At 37.1% G+C, this 18,091-nt stretch overlaps 1 protein-coding gene across 5 annotated transcripts in view; it reads right to left on the reverse strand.

The window, feature by feature from the left end:
• Positions 1-18,091, reverse strand: part of CNTN4 (contactin 4) — a 778,655-nt gene that overhangs the window by 458,111 nt on the left and 302,453 nt on the right. For all 5 annotated transcript variants that reach the window (XM_039240293.1, XM_039240289.1, XM_039240291.1 and 2 more), the window contains one exon: positions 13,239-13,380. In XM_039240293.1, coding sequence (XP_039096224.1) covers positions 13,239-13,293 — 55 coding nt within the window. In that variant the 5' untranslated portion in view covers positions 13,294-13,380. The remainder of the gene's footprint in view (positions 1-13,238; positions 13,381-18,091) is intronic.

Genomic DNA, 18,091 nt, shown 5'->3' on the forward strand with positions numbered 1-18,091 from the left:
GGTATTATTAGCCAAGTTACCTAAAACCACTATCACAGGTGGTAAAACAGCTGACAAAGGCCATCACAAACTTCTAAAACACTCTTAACAATAAAACTGCATGCCCGTTTACATAGAGAGTATAGACATGTTTTGATGTGACAAAAACAAAGCTATCAAGTCCAAGTCCAATCGGGAAAAATTACTACTATCTTATTAAAAGTCAACCAAACATTCCCAATAGTTGATCTTTGCTCTGAAAGCAGTGGGGCATGTGAACTTGAGCAAATGAATTAATCTTTTTGCACTTTGGTTTTCTCATCTGCCCAAAGAGAAAGAGACTGGAAAATAGCACAACTTTGACAGTAGGGGAGTCTCTGACTGTTGAAGTAGCATATTTGCTACAATGGATCCTTAGGTTAACTACTAGACTCATCTTCAAAGCTCATTAGAAAAAAGCAATGCTTTCTTCTGCATCTCAAATTTATCCTGACTTATTCAGACACTTGTTTCCATATCAACAAGTGGAATGCATTTCTAGGTGTGTTAATTCCTGTCTGGTATAGACGTCACTTAAGCGGAAGCAATATAGTTGACACCAGGGAGTTTATATTGATTTTTATTTCTTTTAACTTAAGTAGTTCAAATAACATTGTTGCGTTCATACTTTTCAGATAACCTATTTAACATCGAACATTCTGCAGATACTTTGTCAACAAAAAAGGCCCCCACCTTTTCCACATCCATTTGCATGTATTGTGTAAATACACTTACTTGCCTGGACATATGTATAAAATATTATTTTAACACAAGAATACTCATTTGTATGATTATATAAACACACGCATTTTTACATATGTATAAAGTTTTATTGAAACACAGACACATTTACATGTATTGTGTATGGTTACGTTAGTACTGAAAGGGCAGACTTGAGTAGTTATAATAGAAACTGTATGGTCCCTCAAACCTAAAATATTTACTATACAGCCTTTTGAAGAAAAAGGTTGATGACACCTGACCTAAAAGAAACCTCAGACATCTTCTAGAGTGGTGAGTCCATTAAAAAGAGAATGCAAATCATACAGGTAATTTTAAGTTTTCTAGGAGCCACATTTTAAAAAATTCAACTTATTGAAATCAAAAAGGAAACCAAAAAAAATAGTTCACCCATTTCTCCTCTTTTTGCCTTCCCTTTTTGTATCAAAACTATTTACAAAGCTTTGACTTGGGACATAATCCTCAGGTAGGAGGAAGTTTAATCACAAACTCAATGTAGGTTTTTAATTTTGTCCACCTGGGGGTTTGGTGCAGACAGGCAGGAAATCAAGAGATGTTCTGCTTCCTAGAAATGCCAACATGGGACAAAATTGATGACAATGCTCATCCTGCTTCCTCAAGATCACTCACACACAGTTGGTCTCTGCACCTACATTAGTGCCCCTGTCTTGTTCAGGCAGGAATCCAGTACCACACCTCAGGTGAATTAAAGTCCGAGTACTCTCACAAAGAGGCGTAGGCTTTTTTTTCTCTTCCCCTCTTAATACAGAATCTGCACTTTGGGTGTGGGCTTGAGAGAACTGAAACTGCCAATGTCCATAAAAACACACTAGGAGGTATCTTAATAGAGCAGTGGAAGAAGACTGAAATGAAAGTTCGGGAATGTGGATCTGATTATGCCACTAATTATCTCTGTGTCCTTGGACAAACCAGTTAACTTGTCTAAAATAAGGAAGCTGGGAAAGGTCTACAAACCTACAACCCTGTAATCCTGTTAATTATGTATAAGGGAAGTTGGGACTGAGTAATGCTGACTTCCTGACAATAAGATAGGCTCTCTAAATAAAATAAAATATTTCATAAGATTTTAAAATGTTTAGTTTTCTTCTCAAAAGATTTTATTAAAATATAATTCACATGCAATACAATATACCCTTTTATAATGTACAATTAAATGGTACTACAATCTGAATATTTGTTTTCCCCTCAAATTCCTATGTTGAAATCCTAACCCTGTGATGATACTAGGAGGTAGGGGCTTTCAGAGGTGATTAGGTCATGAGAACCGAACCCTCATGAATGGGATGAATGCCTTGACAAAACGGATTCTAAAGAGATCCCTTGCCCCTTCCATCAGATCATGGGGGCACAGAGAGAAGCTCGCAACCTGCCATTTGGAAGGTCTTTTTCAACATAACATAAGCAAGCTGGCAACTTGATTTTGGACTTCCTGCCCACAGAAACTGTGAGCAACAAATTTATGTTGTTTATAAGCCACCAAATCTGTGGTTATTCCAGCCTTAACAGACTAAAACAAGTAGTTTATAGTATATTCATAAGGTTGTGTAGTCATCACTACATAATTCCAGGGTATCTTCATCATCCTAAAAGAAACAATATACCCAACAGCAGACACTTGCTGTCCTCTCTTAGGTCCCCCTCTGGGAAATCCTAATCTATTTTCTGTCTCTACAGATTTCCATGTTTCATATAATTTACACAAATGAATTCATAAAACACATGGCCTTTTCTGTCTGGCTTCTTTCACTTAGAATATTTCAAAAGTTGGGGTGCCTGGGTGGCTTAGGGTTAAGCATCTGACTCTTGATTTAAGATCAGGTCATGATCTCAGGGTTCCTAAGTTTGAACCCATGTTGGGCTCTGTGCTGTGTCAATGCAGAGCCTGCTTGGGATTATTTCTTTTCCTCTCTCCCTAGCCCTCCCTTGTTGGGCATGCTCTCTCTCACTCTCAAAATAAATAATCTTTTTAAAAATGTAAAAAAGGAATATTTCAAAAGTTTATCCATGTTGGGAGTATCAGTACTTCATTTCTTTGTATGGCTGAATAATACTCCAACAATAAAACTCTACATTTTGTTCATCCATTCATCAACTAAAGGCTTGTTCCACTTTTTGACTATTATAAATAATACTGCTATGAACATTTCTGTACATATTACTTCTATTCTAGCCAATGTGTTTTGCAGGTTTTTCTATTAGAAATTATGCTTTTCAAAAAGTCCTCTAGGGGTGACTGGGTGGCTCAATTGGTTGGGCATCTGATTTCAGCTCAGGTCATGATCTCAGTTTGTGGGTTCGAGCCCCGTGTCGGGCTCTGTGTTGACAGCTAGCTCAGAGCAAGGATCTTGTTTCAGATTCTGTGTCTCCCTCTCTCTCTGATCATCCCCTGCTCATGCTCTCTCTCTCTCTCTCTCTTTCTCTCTCTCTCTCTCAAAAATAAAGAAAACATTAAAAAAATTAAACAAACAAAAAGTCCTCTAGTCTTCAATACTTCACTGTTTTTGCTATATAGAAGACTTTGACATTCTTTCTTCTATATAGGCACCTGAGAGGCACTGTGATAAACAAAACATTTACCCAATTCTTTGAGTCCAGTCCAAAGTTTAGAAACTTTACATTTTGTACCTCTTTCCTCTATACCTGTCCCCAGCGAACTTCCCCTGAGGCTCAGGGTTACCAGCATGGGGTTTCTATTTCTGTAAAGTCAAGAATGAGAAGGGAATTCTCAGCTACAGTTTTAAACTAAGGATTAATAGCTGTTAGTCCTGTACCATCTATGGCATTGCTAGTCAATAAAATATAATGTGAGCCACATTATATATAATTAACGTTTTTCTAGCACCTACATTAAACGAAAAACAAACTGGTAAAATTAATGTTTTGTTTGGCCTAATGTATTCATTTCAACATGTAACTGGTGTAAGAATGACTAGAGGTATTTTATATGTTTTCTTTGTATTAGGTTTCCAATATCCCAGGGCAAACACGGAAAGACAATGATGTGAAGGTGGAGGCAGAGACTGAAGAGATGCATCTACAAGGCAAGGAATGCCAAGGACTGCCACCACGAGCAGAAGGCAAGAAGAGTCAAGAAAGGATTCTTCCCCAGAACCTGCAGGGTGAGCGTGGCTTTGCCAACGTCTTGACTTCAGACTTCCAGCCTCAAGACCCATGAGAGAGTAAATTTCTGTTGTTTTAAGCCACTTAGCTTGTGGTAATTTGTTTCAGCTGCTCTAGGAAACTACTAAGATTTGTGGAACTGTTTTGACTAGTCACATGTCAAGTGCTCAATAGCTAAATGTGGCTGGCACAAATTTGAAAACTTTAGAGGGGGTCTTCTGTGGCCTTTTTCCAAATCCTGCTGTATAATAGAGAACCTTGGACACACATCTCAATTCAGATCTGAAGGGGTGAGCCATATCCCCTGGAATTATTTCTTTCCAAAACAAAATGATATATTTCCTTCCTTCAGGGAAAGGATTCTAGATTACTCTGAGAAGACCAAACAACCTGACAATCCACTAGGGGTTTTGTAAAATATCTTCTTTTATCTCTCTAAGCACAGAACTCATACCTAATATATGTACACTATTGTTTATCAAAAAGATGAGTAATTATACAGTATTTCTAGCCTCAAGAGACATTTTTCTTTTATTTTCTGCTTTCCCAAGATTCTACCACAGACCACACAGTGCTATTTCCTTTTAAAATTAAAGAATAACATCTTTTCTGAATTCATTACATCATAAAACAGATAAAAAGCACAGGCCAATATCACACCTGTTAGTGGTTTACAGGCAATGAAACAAGGCTAAGCAGAAAAATTTAATTATTTCAGTACTCTGGACACCTCTTCAACATAAAAAGCCATTACTTTATATTAGCAGGTATTCGGTAAGGTGCTCTGAAAGCTAGACTGAGTAAAAAGACAGCACATATATGGGGGTGGGGTGGGGAGGGGGGAAAAGTAAGCCACTAGATTCTGAATCACAAGGCTTAGATTTCATCTTTGCCATCAATGCCAGGCATATAACCTTGAACAGGTCGCTTACCACTGAGATTCCCATATGTGAAATTGGGATACTGACAATTCCTGCCTTACCTTCCTCTCAAGAGCATTTAATGTGGTTCTGAAGCATTCAAAAGCATCAGAATCTTATAGATCACTTGTTAAAACACACCGAGAAACTCATTTCCACAAATTCTGATTCTGTAGGTCTGGGCTTGGGTCCAGGAATCTGCATTTCTTCTACATTTATAGGTGATGCTGATGGTGCTGGTACATGGACTACATTCGAGAACTACTGGTTCATAGTATTTCACAAGATGGTGAGCTCCACAGGACAGGTACTAGGTGTCATTAAATATCATATCATCATAGTTAACAGCCCAGGCTTTGAGCTGGACAGCTTTGATTCCTTAGTCAGGATATGGAACCCCTCATCTAGGAAATGGGTTATTGTTGGGTTAAATGGGATACTGCACTCAAGAATGTGATACTATATCTGGCACAGATATGCTCAATAAATTTTCACTCATTATTACTGTAGTTGCCTCTAGCCCCTAACAGGCTTGCTGAACAGACTGTTCAGCAAATATTTCATAGTTAACAAGTGCTAAACACATTAAGGGTGTTATTAAAATAGTGTGGGGCAACATCCTCATCAAACTCTATCACATAGATGAAGTATCTGGTTGACATCAACAACGAGAATTTAGAGGAGAGAAGAATGGAAGGATATGGCATACTGCAGAGTCTTTGCTCCAGTACATTCCATCACAGTTCATTAGGGGCTTTTATGTGCACCTTTCTTTGTCTTAATTTCTGTTATTGTTGTTGTTGCTTTGTAAAATGTATTTTAGAAATCTTTCATCATTCTGAACTACAAGATCCTTCTCTCTTTAGATACCGCATCTCTTTGCAAGTTGATAAATTTCTGGAAGCCCCATCAGAGAAACCTTCCTAGCACTTTCCCAGTGCTAGTTCCCCATACAGATGGCTCCCACTGGCAATTGTCCTAACTACCTTCCCTCTAGGAGGTACACTCTAAACGTACACGTAGATGGATGCCACTGGTTTGCTGCTGCTGGTGATGATGTTAATAATGACATAACAGCAACTAACACTTAGTCTATGTGACTTAGCCAGATATCTTCCTAAGTGCTCTATCATACAAGTTTAATCAATTTAGGTATTTATTTTTCGTAGGTATGATTATTATTATTATTATTATAACCCTATTTTAAAGATGAGGTCATGTTACAAAAGGTAAAGGAAGGGCAACAAATGAGCTATAGACTCTGCTATGCAATCTTCGACCACTGAAGAAGGCCAGACACCACTGTGCTAAGAAGCTGATACTGGTATCTTCATCCTTCTCATCATTATCACCACCAGTGCCAAGAGGACATGGACTACATTTTACTTAGAACTACATTCTTAGAGAGCAGTGCAATGCCTAGTGCTGGCAGATCCTCAAATGTGTGTTCAATCTCAATGAACAATAGTTCACAATAAATGGTGCTGGCTATTCTTATTTTGTCCAGTTTATAGACTGGGGTGGTGGTGGAGTACCAAAGACTTAGGGAGGCAGAATAGCTAGATAATACAGCTTTTAAATGACAGACCTATCTATTTCATCTCAAAGCCTCATGCTCTTAACTATTAGCACTATTAGGTCTCCAGGTCACATTTTTGAAAATGTCTGAGTTGCCAGAGACTATTCTTTCACCTGCTATCCTCAAACTCTGGGCTTCATCCCACATCTCAACAGACAATTATTACACAAGCTGATATGAAATGCATAGTTATGTTTGGATTTTCATCTGTTTTTCCCCTTCTTAATATGTTTCATCCAACAGAATTCAATTCTTTTTTGTAGATACATGTCCTAGACTCTATCAGTAAGAGAGTTTTATTTATAGTTAAGACATCTAACTTAGCTGAGCATATCTAATGAAGCCATTAATGATTTGCTTCAGGAGAGGTCTTAAATTAAATATTTGTAATAACTCTTGGGTTGTATGACTGCTATGTCCATGCCTATGGGGATAGAAAGCTACTGCCAGTTTCTCTATTTACCTCAAAATCTTCATTACTGATTATTATTTTCCCACCATGAAATGTACTTAAATACTTAAATTGATATTCAAAAGGAGTTTTTTTTTTTCTGGGCATAATTCTTTACATTCTTTTTCCTGAATTTTCATCACTGGAGTCCCTGCTTTTTAATCTAGTTATTAGCTCTCTTGCAAAATCTTTCTACTGCTTTGGCTACATTTCATAGCCATGGTTAGAAGACAGCACAGGGGAAACAGGAAATCCATTTTTTGGCTTCAGTCAGCATGACTATAAATGCACTGGCAAGCCAGATTTTTAGGAAAAGAAACAATAAAATAAGAGGTCACTACAAGACTATGCTTTGCAGTAACTATATGCAAGCTGAGATTTACTCAACTGTTTTTTTTTTTTTAATCTTGAATACTTGTAGCTTTTGCAAAAGCAGAGGCATACTAGGTTTGATATCTATCTATAACTGTTAATCATTTGAATGTTGCCTATTCTGTTTTTTCTGGAAAAAATATGAGAATATAGAGAACTAAAATATTGTACTTGGCTGCACTGTGAGCATAAGCTCTGAAACTAACATCAGTGTGCTCTTCATCCTGGTGGAGCTAGATGGGCACAATGAAGAAGGGAAGGAAGATGTTTTAGGGATGATCTAGAACTTTGTCAGAATGTTCTGATTATGTGGAAAGATTATGTTCATTGAGTTCAACATCAACAAATACTGGAAGTTTCTACAGTGTATTTGTATTCTCTTACCCTGGAATAAGTTCAAACCTTAGACAATCTACTATTCTCTCGGTGATAAGAGATTTCCTGAGCCTAAAATCCCTTCTGAAGACCACTGAACATCTTCTCCAATTACTCTGATTACAGATATTGGCAATTTCACTGTCTTAGATTCAAGGTACATGAATGTGATTAAACTATTCAGCCCAGAGCTCTTCCTTGCTCCACATTTTGCAAACACTCACCAATTCTAGAATAGATCTCTCTTGAATTATACAGGACCTTTACTCCAATGCCTACCCCCAGATGCAGCTGTGATAACAGCATGGATTTTGTGAGCAAGTCAACAAAAGGGTTGCATTTGGAAAGAATGCACTTTCTCAGAAGGAGATAATTACTTAAGCTGGTAAACTGCACCACAGAGATGGGAACAAATTTAGCCTCCTTGGAACCAAAATCAACTGAGAATATATCAAAAATACATTTTTTCCCCATTAATTCACAGAGGGTATTGAAATGTCTTCATGCTTCTTGCTGCATATGAACAAATAAATGGATCAGCCATTTTACTCTTTCTTTCAAAGTCTGCCAATGTGAACAGAACCAGTAACACATGGTAAGGCAGAAGACCTATGTAAAATTTCATATTAGTTGAATAAAATTTGAAGCTTACCCCTAATGCTCTCAGAATATATATCTATATGCTTCTCAAACCATGTGCATAGCCAAAATAAAAAATGTTTGAGTTGAAAAGGACTTTAGGAACCACTTGTTTAATAGCCTCATTGTACAGAGGTGTAAAGTCAATCCCAGAGAGGCAAATATGACTTGCCCAGCACCTGGCTAATAATGCAACTAATTAAACAGTAAAAAGAATAAAAGAAGTAGATCCAGTAAAATTATCTGGATCCAGAACCTAGATAATACTTAAGATGTATCTATATATAGGCATATTATATTCACTCATATTAGTACTTATATCCATATATACATGTGTGTGTGTGTATATATATCATAGTCAACACTTCAATAATCTGTCAAAGCTATGTTTCCTGTCTGATTTCTTTCTAATTATTGACATGACCAATATTACACCATTGTTCTGCTATTAATTGGTGTGTATATACTTTTGGTTTGGATTCCCCCCAAAAGCAGAGTCTGAGGGAAGGATATGGGAAAAAAAAAACTGTTATATTTTTTTGGCAGATGATCCCAGGGAGGAGGAGAGAAGCAAGGAAAAGTAGAAGAAACTACTGTGGGCACCTGTGAGTCAGTCTTTCTGTGGACCTCTAAGGAACTGTGTAGAGTGTGCTTAATAACTGTCCTTCCAAATGGCAGGAAGCTTTGGTATTTGTTACTGTTCCTCATACTTCATTGGTTAAGAAATGTACCAGAGGAGAGAGTTACCTTCTCATAGCTCTCCTTGCTTGTGACTATAGACAAAGACTGGAGTTAGAAAAATACACAAGGGGCACAGGTCACCCACTGTAGCTGAAGTAAGAAATGGGCAAATGGGTGTTTAATCAATAGCATCTGATACAGAGTTTAAAGTATATAAACTAATTTTAATACTTTATATATTTAAACCTAATATATATATATAATATATTATTATGTATAAACCTAATATATATTTTAGGTTTATACACACACATACATATTTAAATACATATTATAGATTATATTAGGTTATACATATATATGTAAAATAAATATATATTATAATTTAAATGCACATATATTTAAATATGTATATTATATATTAGGTTATACATTTATATGTATTTAAATATGTATTTAATATATTATATATTATATTAGGTTAAAAACTTATATGTAAAATAAAAGTTTGTCTCGATTAGCTTTAAAGGTGGTTAGTTCCCTCCCTTAATAAAAAGGTGCCTACAACCTGCCTTGGGTTCATAGTATATCTTAAAATTGGAGACTTATGGGGCACCTGGGTGGCTTAGTCGGTTAAGCGTCCGACTTTCGCTTAGGTCATGATCTCGCGGTTCGTGGGTTCAAGCCCCGCATCGGGCTCTGTGCTGACTGCCAGCTCAGAGCCTGGAGCCTGTTTCAGCCTGTGACTCCCTCTCTCTCTGACCCTCCCCTGCTCACGCTGTCTCTCTCTCTCTCCTAAAAATAAATAAAACATTAAAAAAAAAATTAAAAAAAAAAAATAAAATAAAATTGGAGACTTGCATGTGTTGATGCCCCCCCCACCTCATAAATGGCCAGTATGCAACATTTGTTCATTATATATATGTATATACATATACATTATATATGTACATATATATGTACTTATTGAATGGCACTGTTCACTAGGCATTTTGAAGATGCTGGGGATAGGGCAGTGATCTAAAAATAAAGAGTATCTGCCTTAATAAGGTTTCAAGCTAGTGGGGAAAGGCATTTTAGTATAAAGACAAATAAAATATACAGATATTCATATACTTATAAGAATTCTAGAGAAAAATAAAATAGTAAGATGGGTACAAAGCATTGGTGAAAGAAAATAGTTATTTTTTTTATATTAATTTGCTTATTGTCATCAAGAAAGGCCTCACCAATAAAGTGGCATTCAATAAGGTTAAAAAGAAAGCAACAGGGACACTTAGAGCAAGAACAGAGTTAGTACAGAGACCCCAACATCTAGTGTACTTGGCAAAGTATATAATAACAAAGAAAAAAAACAAGTGCTTGAAATAAACTTTGCAAACTGGAGACCATTTGGTCTGTTTCATGCAGCCTTTTATTTTAAAAATTGATATGAATTCGCTGGCAGTATTAAAAAATTGGGAGATTTATGCATAAAAGTTTTGAAGAACTAGAAGACCTGGCATGAAAGACTAGAGCCAGACACTGTTTTGTAATTTAATGGGATATGTTTTCTCTGGTTTTCCACAATTATCAGCATCTTATATGTGAGAGTCGCTACTTCTTGAAGAATGTTTCACTCACATGTTAGCCTCCTTGTTTTTTCAGGTAGCAGAGTTTTGTGATCCCTAGTTTAAATTCATTAAGAGACAGAATAATAAAATCAATTTTGCAGGGACTGAATTTTCAGACTGCTGGCATCAATAGTCCTTTCTTCCTACCTTAATTCCTTCCTTCCTTCCTTCCTCTCTCTCTTCCTTTCTACTTCAATTCCTTCCTGCCTTAATTCCTTCCTTCTTTCCTCCCTTAATTCCTTCCTTTCTTAATTCTTTCCTTCCTTCCTTTCTTCCTAAGTAATCTCTATACCCAACATGAATCTTTAACTCACAATCCCAAGATCAAGAGTTGCATGCTCTACTGACTGAGCCAGCCAAGCACCCCTCTTAAAAAATATATATATAGTCAGAGACTATGACTAGCATTTAGCAAAAGAGGAGAACATTTGCACTGTACCATAAATTACTAATTATTAATTGCTAATTAAGTAATTAGCAAGGTACATCTCTTGCAGAAGTCTGCTTATTCATTTGGATCTTTCTTATGGAAAAGAAACATTTGAGATTCACTGATTATGGTAAATATAATAGGCATAAATATTTTCCTTGCCAAAACTTACCATGAAAGGTACGACTAAGTATGCATAGAAAAGGAAAAGAATGAGAAGCTAAAGCAGTAAAAGAAATCTGTTCAAAATTCAGTGTGGAGTGCTAGATAAATTAATGAAATCAAGACAAATAGCAAGAAAACAAAAGCATTAATTAAAGCTTGACTTTACCTACATTGAAGGAGGCATATGGAAAGAGAATATTAATGCCATGTGAAACAGTTCACAAAAAAAGGCTCACAAAAACACTCAACATACTGATTTCCTACGAAAAGGTAAGTGAGGAAAAAAAAGATACAGATACATTTTCAGTGAAAATTCCAAGTTTTTCAAAACACAACTGAGGAGATTAATGTCTTCCTTGATTTGCAACTCTTTAATTTCTTGACATCTACACAGTGCAGTGGGTTAAATAAGCTCATTGCTATAGTCAAATACTGAGAAGTCAGTTCACTGCTTTAAACTTTAAAGAATATGTTCATCCCAGAGTCATTAGAAATTAGTCAAAATGACTCAGTTGAGGCCTCTTAAGAGGGTCAAAGTACATAAAAAGCCTGGAGAAAAGCAACTGAGGCAAAGAGCCTGATGTACTTTGCTGGGATGACAAGATTTAGACTCTGACCAGATGAGGAAGAGGAGTGATAAAGCTAAAACAGATAACTAGATGCCAAAATGTCCAAAACTAGGGAAATGTGAGCATGTTTGTGAAGGCAAGAGGTTGAGGATTTAAAGGCAAGGCATTACTAATGAATGAACGAGTGTTTGCACTTAAAAATAAACAACACAGTAAGAATGCAAACCCAAATTTCAAGAATAAATTTGCAAGCATGAACTGGACTAATCAACAATATAGCTAAAATATTGTATATTATAACAATCAAAACTATGGATTCTGGAATTAGTCTGCTTGAGTCGGAAACTTAACAGCTCCTACCACTTACTGGCTTGGTGACCTTGGGGAAGTTTCTTAACTTCTTGCTCTTTTAGTAATAATACTAAGAGAGATGCGAGTACAAATAAGCAGTTAATACTTACTTCTTTAGTGGTCATGGCAGAATGAGATGAGCTAAAGTACAAGAGCTTAGCATAGTGTCTGGCATGGAGTAAGCGACCTATACATGTTATATTACCATTATTACCTTTAATTATTTAACAGTTGCAATTAGTCCGTTCTATCAAGGTTTCAGTCTAAATAGCTATAGAACTCAGCTAATACAGCTTTAGGGGAGCAGTAATTGTGTCTTACTTGCTCAGGATTATATTCTCAGACACCAGAACAAAGCTGACTTTGCAACATACTCAGTAATATTCTTTGAATGAATTCGTGGATCGCAGTAATGGTGAACCAAAAGTCCTAAATGCAGATATCCAGGTGTCCCTTTTGGACCTGACACTCTTAATGACAAAGCAGGTCAACCAGGCTCATTTCAAAAAGGTCTGGAAAGATGCCCACCATCCCAACCTGAAAACTAACTCCCAGCACATATTGGACTTAGGTTCCCTCAATGTTTGAATTATGTGTGTCAACTGGTAGGCTCATACCTTCCAGGAAATGGAAAAAGCAATAAATAATATGTTTGAACTTTTCAAAACCCTTGTCTACTAGTTGACCATAGGTATATGGTAAAAAAAAGTCTCCTTTCTTTTTACTTCCCAGCTCCTGCTAACCATAGGTGTATTGAAAAGAAAAAGACAGGATCAAAAATGCAGCAATATTAACAAAGACATTGAAAGAGCGACCCAAATAAACTTCCATCCACTGACATCTAAGTGGGTAATACTCTAAACTATATTATCAGTTTTATTTCCCAGTATCTCTGCAATTGAGCAGTGGGATGAGCAAAAATAACAACTTTCAAAATAAATAATGGCTCAAAGAACTCTAAAAGGACCAGATAGACAGGCGAAACATCAGTGTCTCGCTTTGGACACAACACCATGAAAACAGCCACTAAAAGACCGTCAGGAAAGTAGATTCAACAGTGTCAGCAAATGCTAGTCATATTAGTGTGCACTCTTATGATTTTATCATTGCCATTGAAGGCGAAGGCCCACTTTTGAATTAGTGTGAAATACAGTGGCATTTTTAAATCAAAAAGTTTTTAAATGACACTCTACCTGCAAGGCACAACATGAATGATTGCAGTACCAGCAGTTCCCATGGCAACCTCATCTTCAGTTTCTGAGGTCAAAGGAGTTTCAAGTCCAATATCAAGTGAATAGAATCGCTGCTTCCTTAAAGTTCTGTTCAACCTTTAATCTGTGGGAAAGAAGAAACATTACAATGAGATTTGCAGATACTTCTCTTTGTGTTCTCTGCAAATTTGTCTTTATCTGAAAACAAACAAAATTCACTTGTGGAAAAGTACTATTAAAGAAAAGTATGTTAAATTATGGATATGAAACAAATAAGCTTCCTTTCTTCTTCTTCCAAATAATACGTGGACAGGGATGAGCTGACATGTCCCTGTGGCTACTGAGTGAAAAGAAGAAGAATTCTGATTAGATGTGAACCAATCCAAAGGCAGGGCAATGGACTATTTTTCTTTACGAGGTCCTATCCAGTCCTGTATTTTCCAGTCCCTTCTCTTATTTTCCAATTAATAATCTGCTAAAAAAGTCAGAATGAAGAGCTGCCTCTGAACAAGACAGGGTTAACACTGCTGGACCATGAGGAAAAATTCCCAAGTTTTGGAATATAGTTATATGTGGGAAAATTATAACTACTCTATCAATTTAAACATTTTTTCCTTATGTTCTAAGTTTCATCTCTAACATTAAATAAAAAGTACAGCTTCAGTGCTTACCAAAAAAAAAAAAAATCCTACCAACTATGAGTACGTGGCAACTAGGTTCTTTTGGACAAATCCCAAACATGTAATTCTTCCATTATCTAGGAATCTTAAAACAGGAGAACTCTGTAGTAGAGAAAGGTTCCATTCTATTCCAAAGGCTACAAAGCAAGTAAGTATGAGTGAAGGAGGCTGGCAAACATGGGCCCTCTGGAGAACACAGCCATGCCCTGCATAGAGCTGGAGGGTGCTCCTTAGCTCAAGCTAATGGCTAACATATGGGGCACAGACCCAGGATTGCAGGACCACCTATGAATTTTCAAAGAAAATGTGCAAATATTATTGTATTTTGAAAAATCTCCAGGGACATCTGGGTGGCTCAGTCAGTCAAGCATCTGACTTCAGCTCAGGTCATAATCTCACAGTTTGTGGGTTCGAGCCCCACGTCAGTCTCTATGCTGACAGCTAGCTCAGAGCCTGCAGCCTCTCTTTGGATTCTGTATCTCCCTCTCTCTCTCTGACCCTCCCCTGCTCATGCTGACTGTCTCTCTCTCTCTCTCAAAAATAAGTAAGACATTAAAAAAAATCTCCCAAGTTTTAATGTTTATATATTTTTGAAAGGCAGGGGAGGAGCAGATTGAGAGACAGAGAGGGAAACACAGAATTTGAAGCAGGCTTCAGGCCCAGAGCTGTCAGCACAGGGGCCAATGCGGGGCTCGAAATCATGAACCGCAAAGTCATGACCTGAGCCAAAGTTGGATGCTTAATCTGCTGAGGCACCCAGGCACTTAAAAAATCTCCCAAGTGTTAAATATTGGAAATTAGTTCAAATATTTTTTTAAGAACAATGTATGAACCAAACAAAGCCAAATCATTTTTGAGTGCCAAAGGTTTGCAACATGACCTTAGAAAACAGAACTCTCTACTACATTGTTCTCATCTACCCGTCGCTTCTCCCTCCATACTGCCAGTCAGCCATGCAGTTCCATATATGGGGCACCTTCTGCTTGCAAAACACTAGGTGAGGCACTGGACCTGCTAAAATGCAGATAACAGTTGTAGCCTCAAAGATCTCCTCCTACTACAGGGAGGGCAGTTGCCCACGTTCCAAAAAAACTGCAATACAAAATGCCACTCGGAAGGAAGGAGGAAACTTCCTGGAATGTGAGACCTTAAAAAGGAGAAGAGTTACCACAGGGTTTTCAAAGACGAGCATGATGCTTTCTACCTAAGAGTGGGTCAAATAAAGGAGAATGCTAGGAAAGTGGGAGTCTCAGAATCTCTTTGCAAGTCTGGCTACAACTAGATGCATGGTCCTGGATATGCACCCCATCCTCCCTCCCTCTCAAGACTGTTTCAAGGGATACCTTCTTAATAAGTAAGTGAAAACTATATAGTACCATACAAATGCTTGATATTATTATTGTAGCTCCAATATTTTTAATTTGATAATAACCTGGTATTTCTCATCTCACTCTCACTTATAAGGAAATCACCAGGAGTGAACACAGGCTCACATGAAAACATGGACCAACACAAGCTTGTGAATTAAGGACTCTTAGCATTAATTTATACTACATGATCACTGAGAAATCTTTATGTTTACCAGAAAGCTAACAGAGAGTGAAGAACCATCATTAGAGAACTCATCCTTCTTTTGTGCCCTTAAATAGCTAAGTTTCTGATAAAGCTAGACTTAATATGTTGTGAAGACAAAAGGGACTCTTAACTTCTGATCTGCTGATGTGGCTGAAAGAAGGTAGAGTCTCTAATTGGATATGTTCAGATACTCTTCTGACATATGCATGGTGATTAGGCCATTTTAGATAAACAGGATGTGCTGATCAATGAAAACTATTAATGTCTTAAGCAAATGATCAGGGTATTAATAATTAATTTTTTGAGGGAAATGTCATCTCAGACCTGGGGATTGATTTACAATGTTAAGCAGTTTCTTGAAGCAATTAAAATTAGCTTAGGAAATGTATCCAATTTCATGATAAAGATTGAATTCATGATATGATGCTATTTACAGTATGTGTTAAGAGCTTTAAGGATGAAGGAATTCAAGAACCCTATTGGTATTTATGTACAGTGAAGAATGTAAGGTTCACCTTTACTAATCAGAAATAATGGGGTCATTGACAGTAATTTGTCTAGTGGTTAGTATTAGCCACAGTACCAGGTTTTCTGTATGGAGCTGAAGATTCATGAATCTCATGTGGAACTGTGGTACAGGATACAAAGTTTCATAATTTCAGTTTTTCTGCTAAAGCCAGAAAGAAAGCTTCAGGATGAGCCAAGAGTTATGATGGTAATAGATCTCTCCTGTAGCTCAGAGCTCTCCCTGGTTTTTCCTAACATGGCTATAGCAAAAGGTAGTATACTCAGCAGTAACTTTGAGACCTTGCCCAAGAATTAGACTCGTAAATCCTACATAGGAAGCCTAACAATGAAAGAGGACTCAGTTGCTTTCTCTGGCTGAGCCGGAAGGAGATTAACTGAGAATTCTCAGGATATTTTCACACACTGCTAAACAGAGCCAAACTCCTCTAGCCTCCAACCCTTCAAACAATTCTGATGCTCTTATACTAACAGTAATACCAAAGACCTCCCTGTAAAGTATTTAATGTAAAAGGATTCAGTTCTCCCTTAAGAGTCCTGGCTTCCAACAACCTAACAGGTCTGATCATACAATTACGTGATTTAGTGCTCTGCTAAATTAAAATTCTGCTGGTATCCAAGTAGCTCAAATTGAGTTCAACAAATAAGTAGACGTGCTTATTGTGCAATAGGAACAGTATGAGATGTTAGGTATGCAAAGGTAATGGAGGTAAGTCCTTGTCCTCAAGGAGCTCACTGTTGGCCTAACAAGAGAGGGAACTAAACCAGGCATTTATGCGTTCAATACACATTTTAAGTCTACAAGGTGTGAAGGATGCAAAAGAATATTATCTAATTGAATTGGGAGTGGGGCAGTGGGGCAGGGGCTTCAAAAAAAGCTCTCCAAAGGGCTTAAAACAGTTGAACTAAGTTGAAAGGATCAGTAAGAGTGAAGAAGGGAATTCTAAGCCAAGGGATATGGAAAACACACAGGCCTGAAGCTGAGAATTTAGAGTTCAAGTTACCACAACACAAGATAATGAAAGCAGCAAAGTCTGAAGAGTCAGTCCTGTGCTCTAATCATGGATCTCCCATCCTCCAGCTAAGTGGCTCATTTGTAAAATAGTGGCAATAATACCTGTTTTCCAGTCTTACTGGAAGAATTAGTGAGAATTTATGCAAGGCACTGAGTACAGGTCCTTGACACTTAACTGCCATCCTTGTTAAAAATAGCCCATCCCAGCCTAAGTCAGAGGCCTGATATCCAAATTGCCTTGAATATATACTAAAGAATTTGGACTTGAATCTGAAAGCTAAGAGGATGAGGGGAATGACTTTAAACAGAGAAAAGACCTAAAAAAGGTTTATTTAGGAGTATGGTGATCTGCTGTAAATGCAATCTCCAGAAGCACAGAATATCTATTCTACCCCATTTGCTTTTCTATTCTGGTCAACAAATGAACTATATCTCTAATTACTAAGTATACTTTCAATATATAATAAAAAATTCAAGTCCTCATGGCAGAAAGACAGAGTAGAAAAACACTGGATTTGGAATTGAACACATGGAGTTCTTTCTTTCTGGTTTGTCTCAGTTATCAGACTTGGGGGAAGGCATTTAATCTTGGTAAATATATTTGTCTATAGATTGGTGATCCTGGCATGAATCCTATCTTTCTCACAAGCATGCTGTATAGGTCAAATGACATGCTTTGAAAGTGAATATTAGCTATTATTATTATTATTATTATTATTATTATTATTATTTAGGTGGAGATTAAAATCCTCCACACAAATGATATTTCAACTTTATGAAGGCAGGGAATCGTTGCTTATTCATTGATATTTAAGAGACAAATGGAGGGGTGCCTGCCTGGCTCATTAGGCTAGACATCCGACTTTGGCTCAGGTCATGATCTCACAGTTCGTGAGTTCAGGCCCCACATCCAGCTCTGTGCTGACAACTCAGAGTTGGGAGCCTGCTTTGGATTTTGTGTCTTCTTCTCTATCTGCCCCTTCCCCATTTGTACTCTTTCTCTCTCTCAAAAAATAAATAAACATTACAAAAATTAAAAA

Source organism: Hyaena hyaena, unplaced genomic scaffold (genome assembly GCF_003009895.1).
Source record: "Hyaena hyaena isolate Hyena2069 unplaced genomic scaffold, ASM300989v1 scaffold_172, whole genome shotgun sequence".
In the NCBI taxonomy this organism is placed as follows: domain Eukaryota; kingdom Metazoa; phylum Chordata; class Mammalia; order Carnivora; family Hyaenidae; genus Hyaena; species Hyaena hyaena.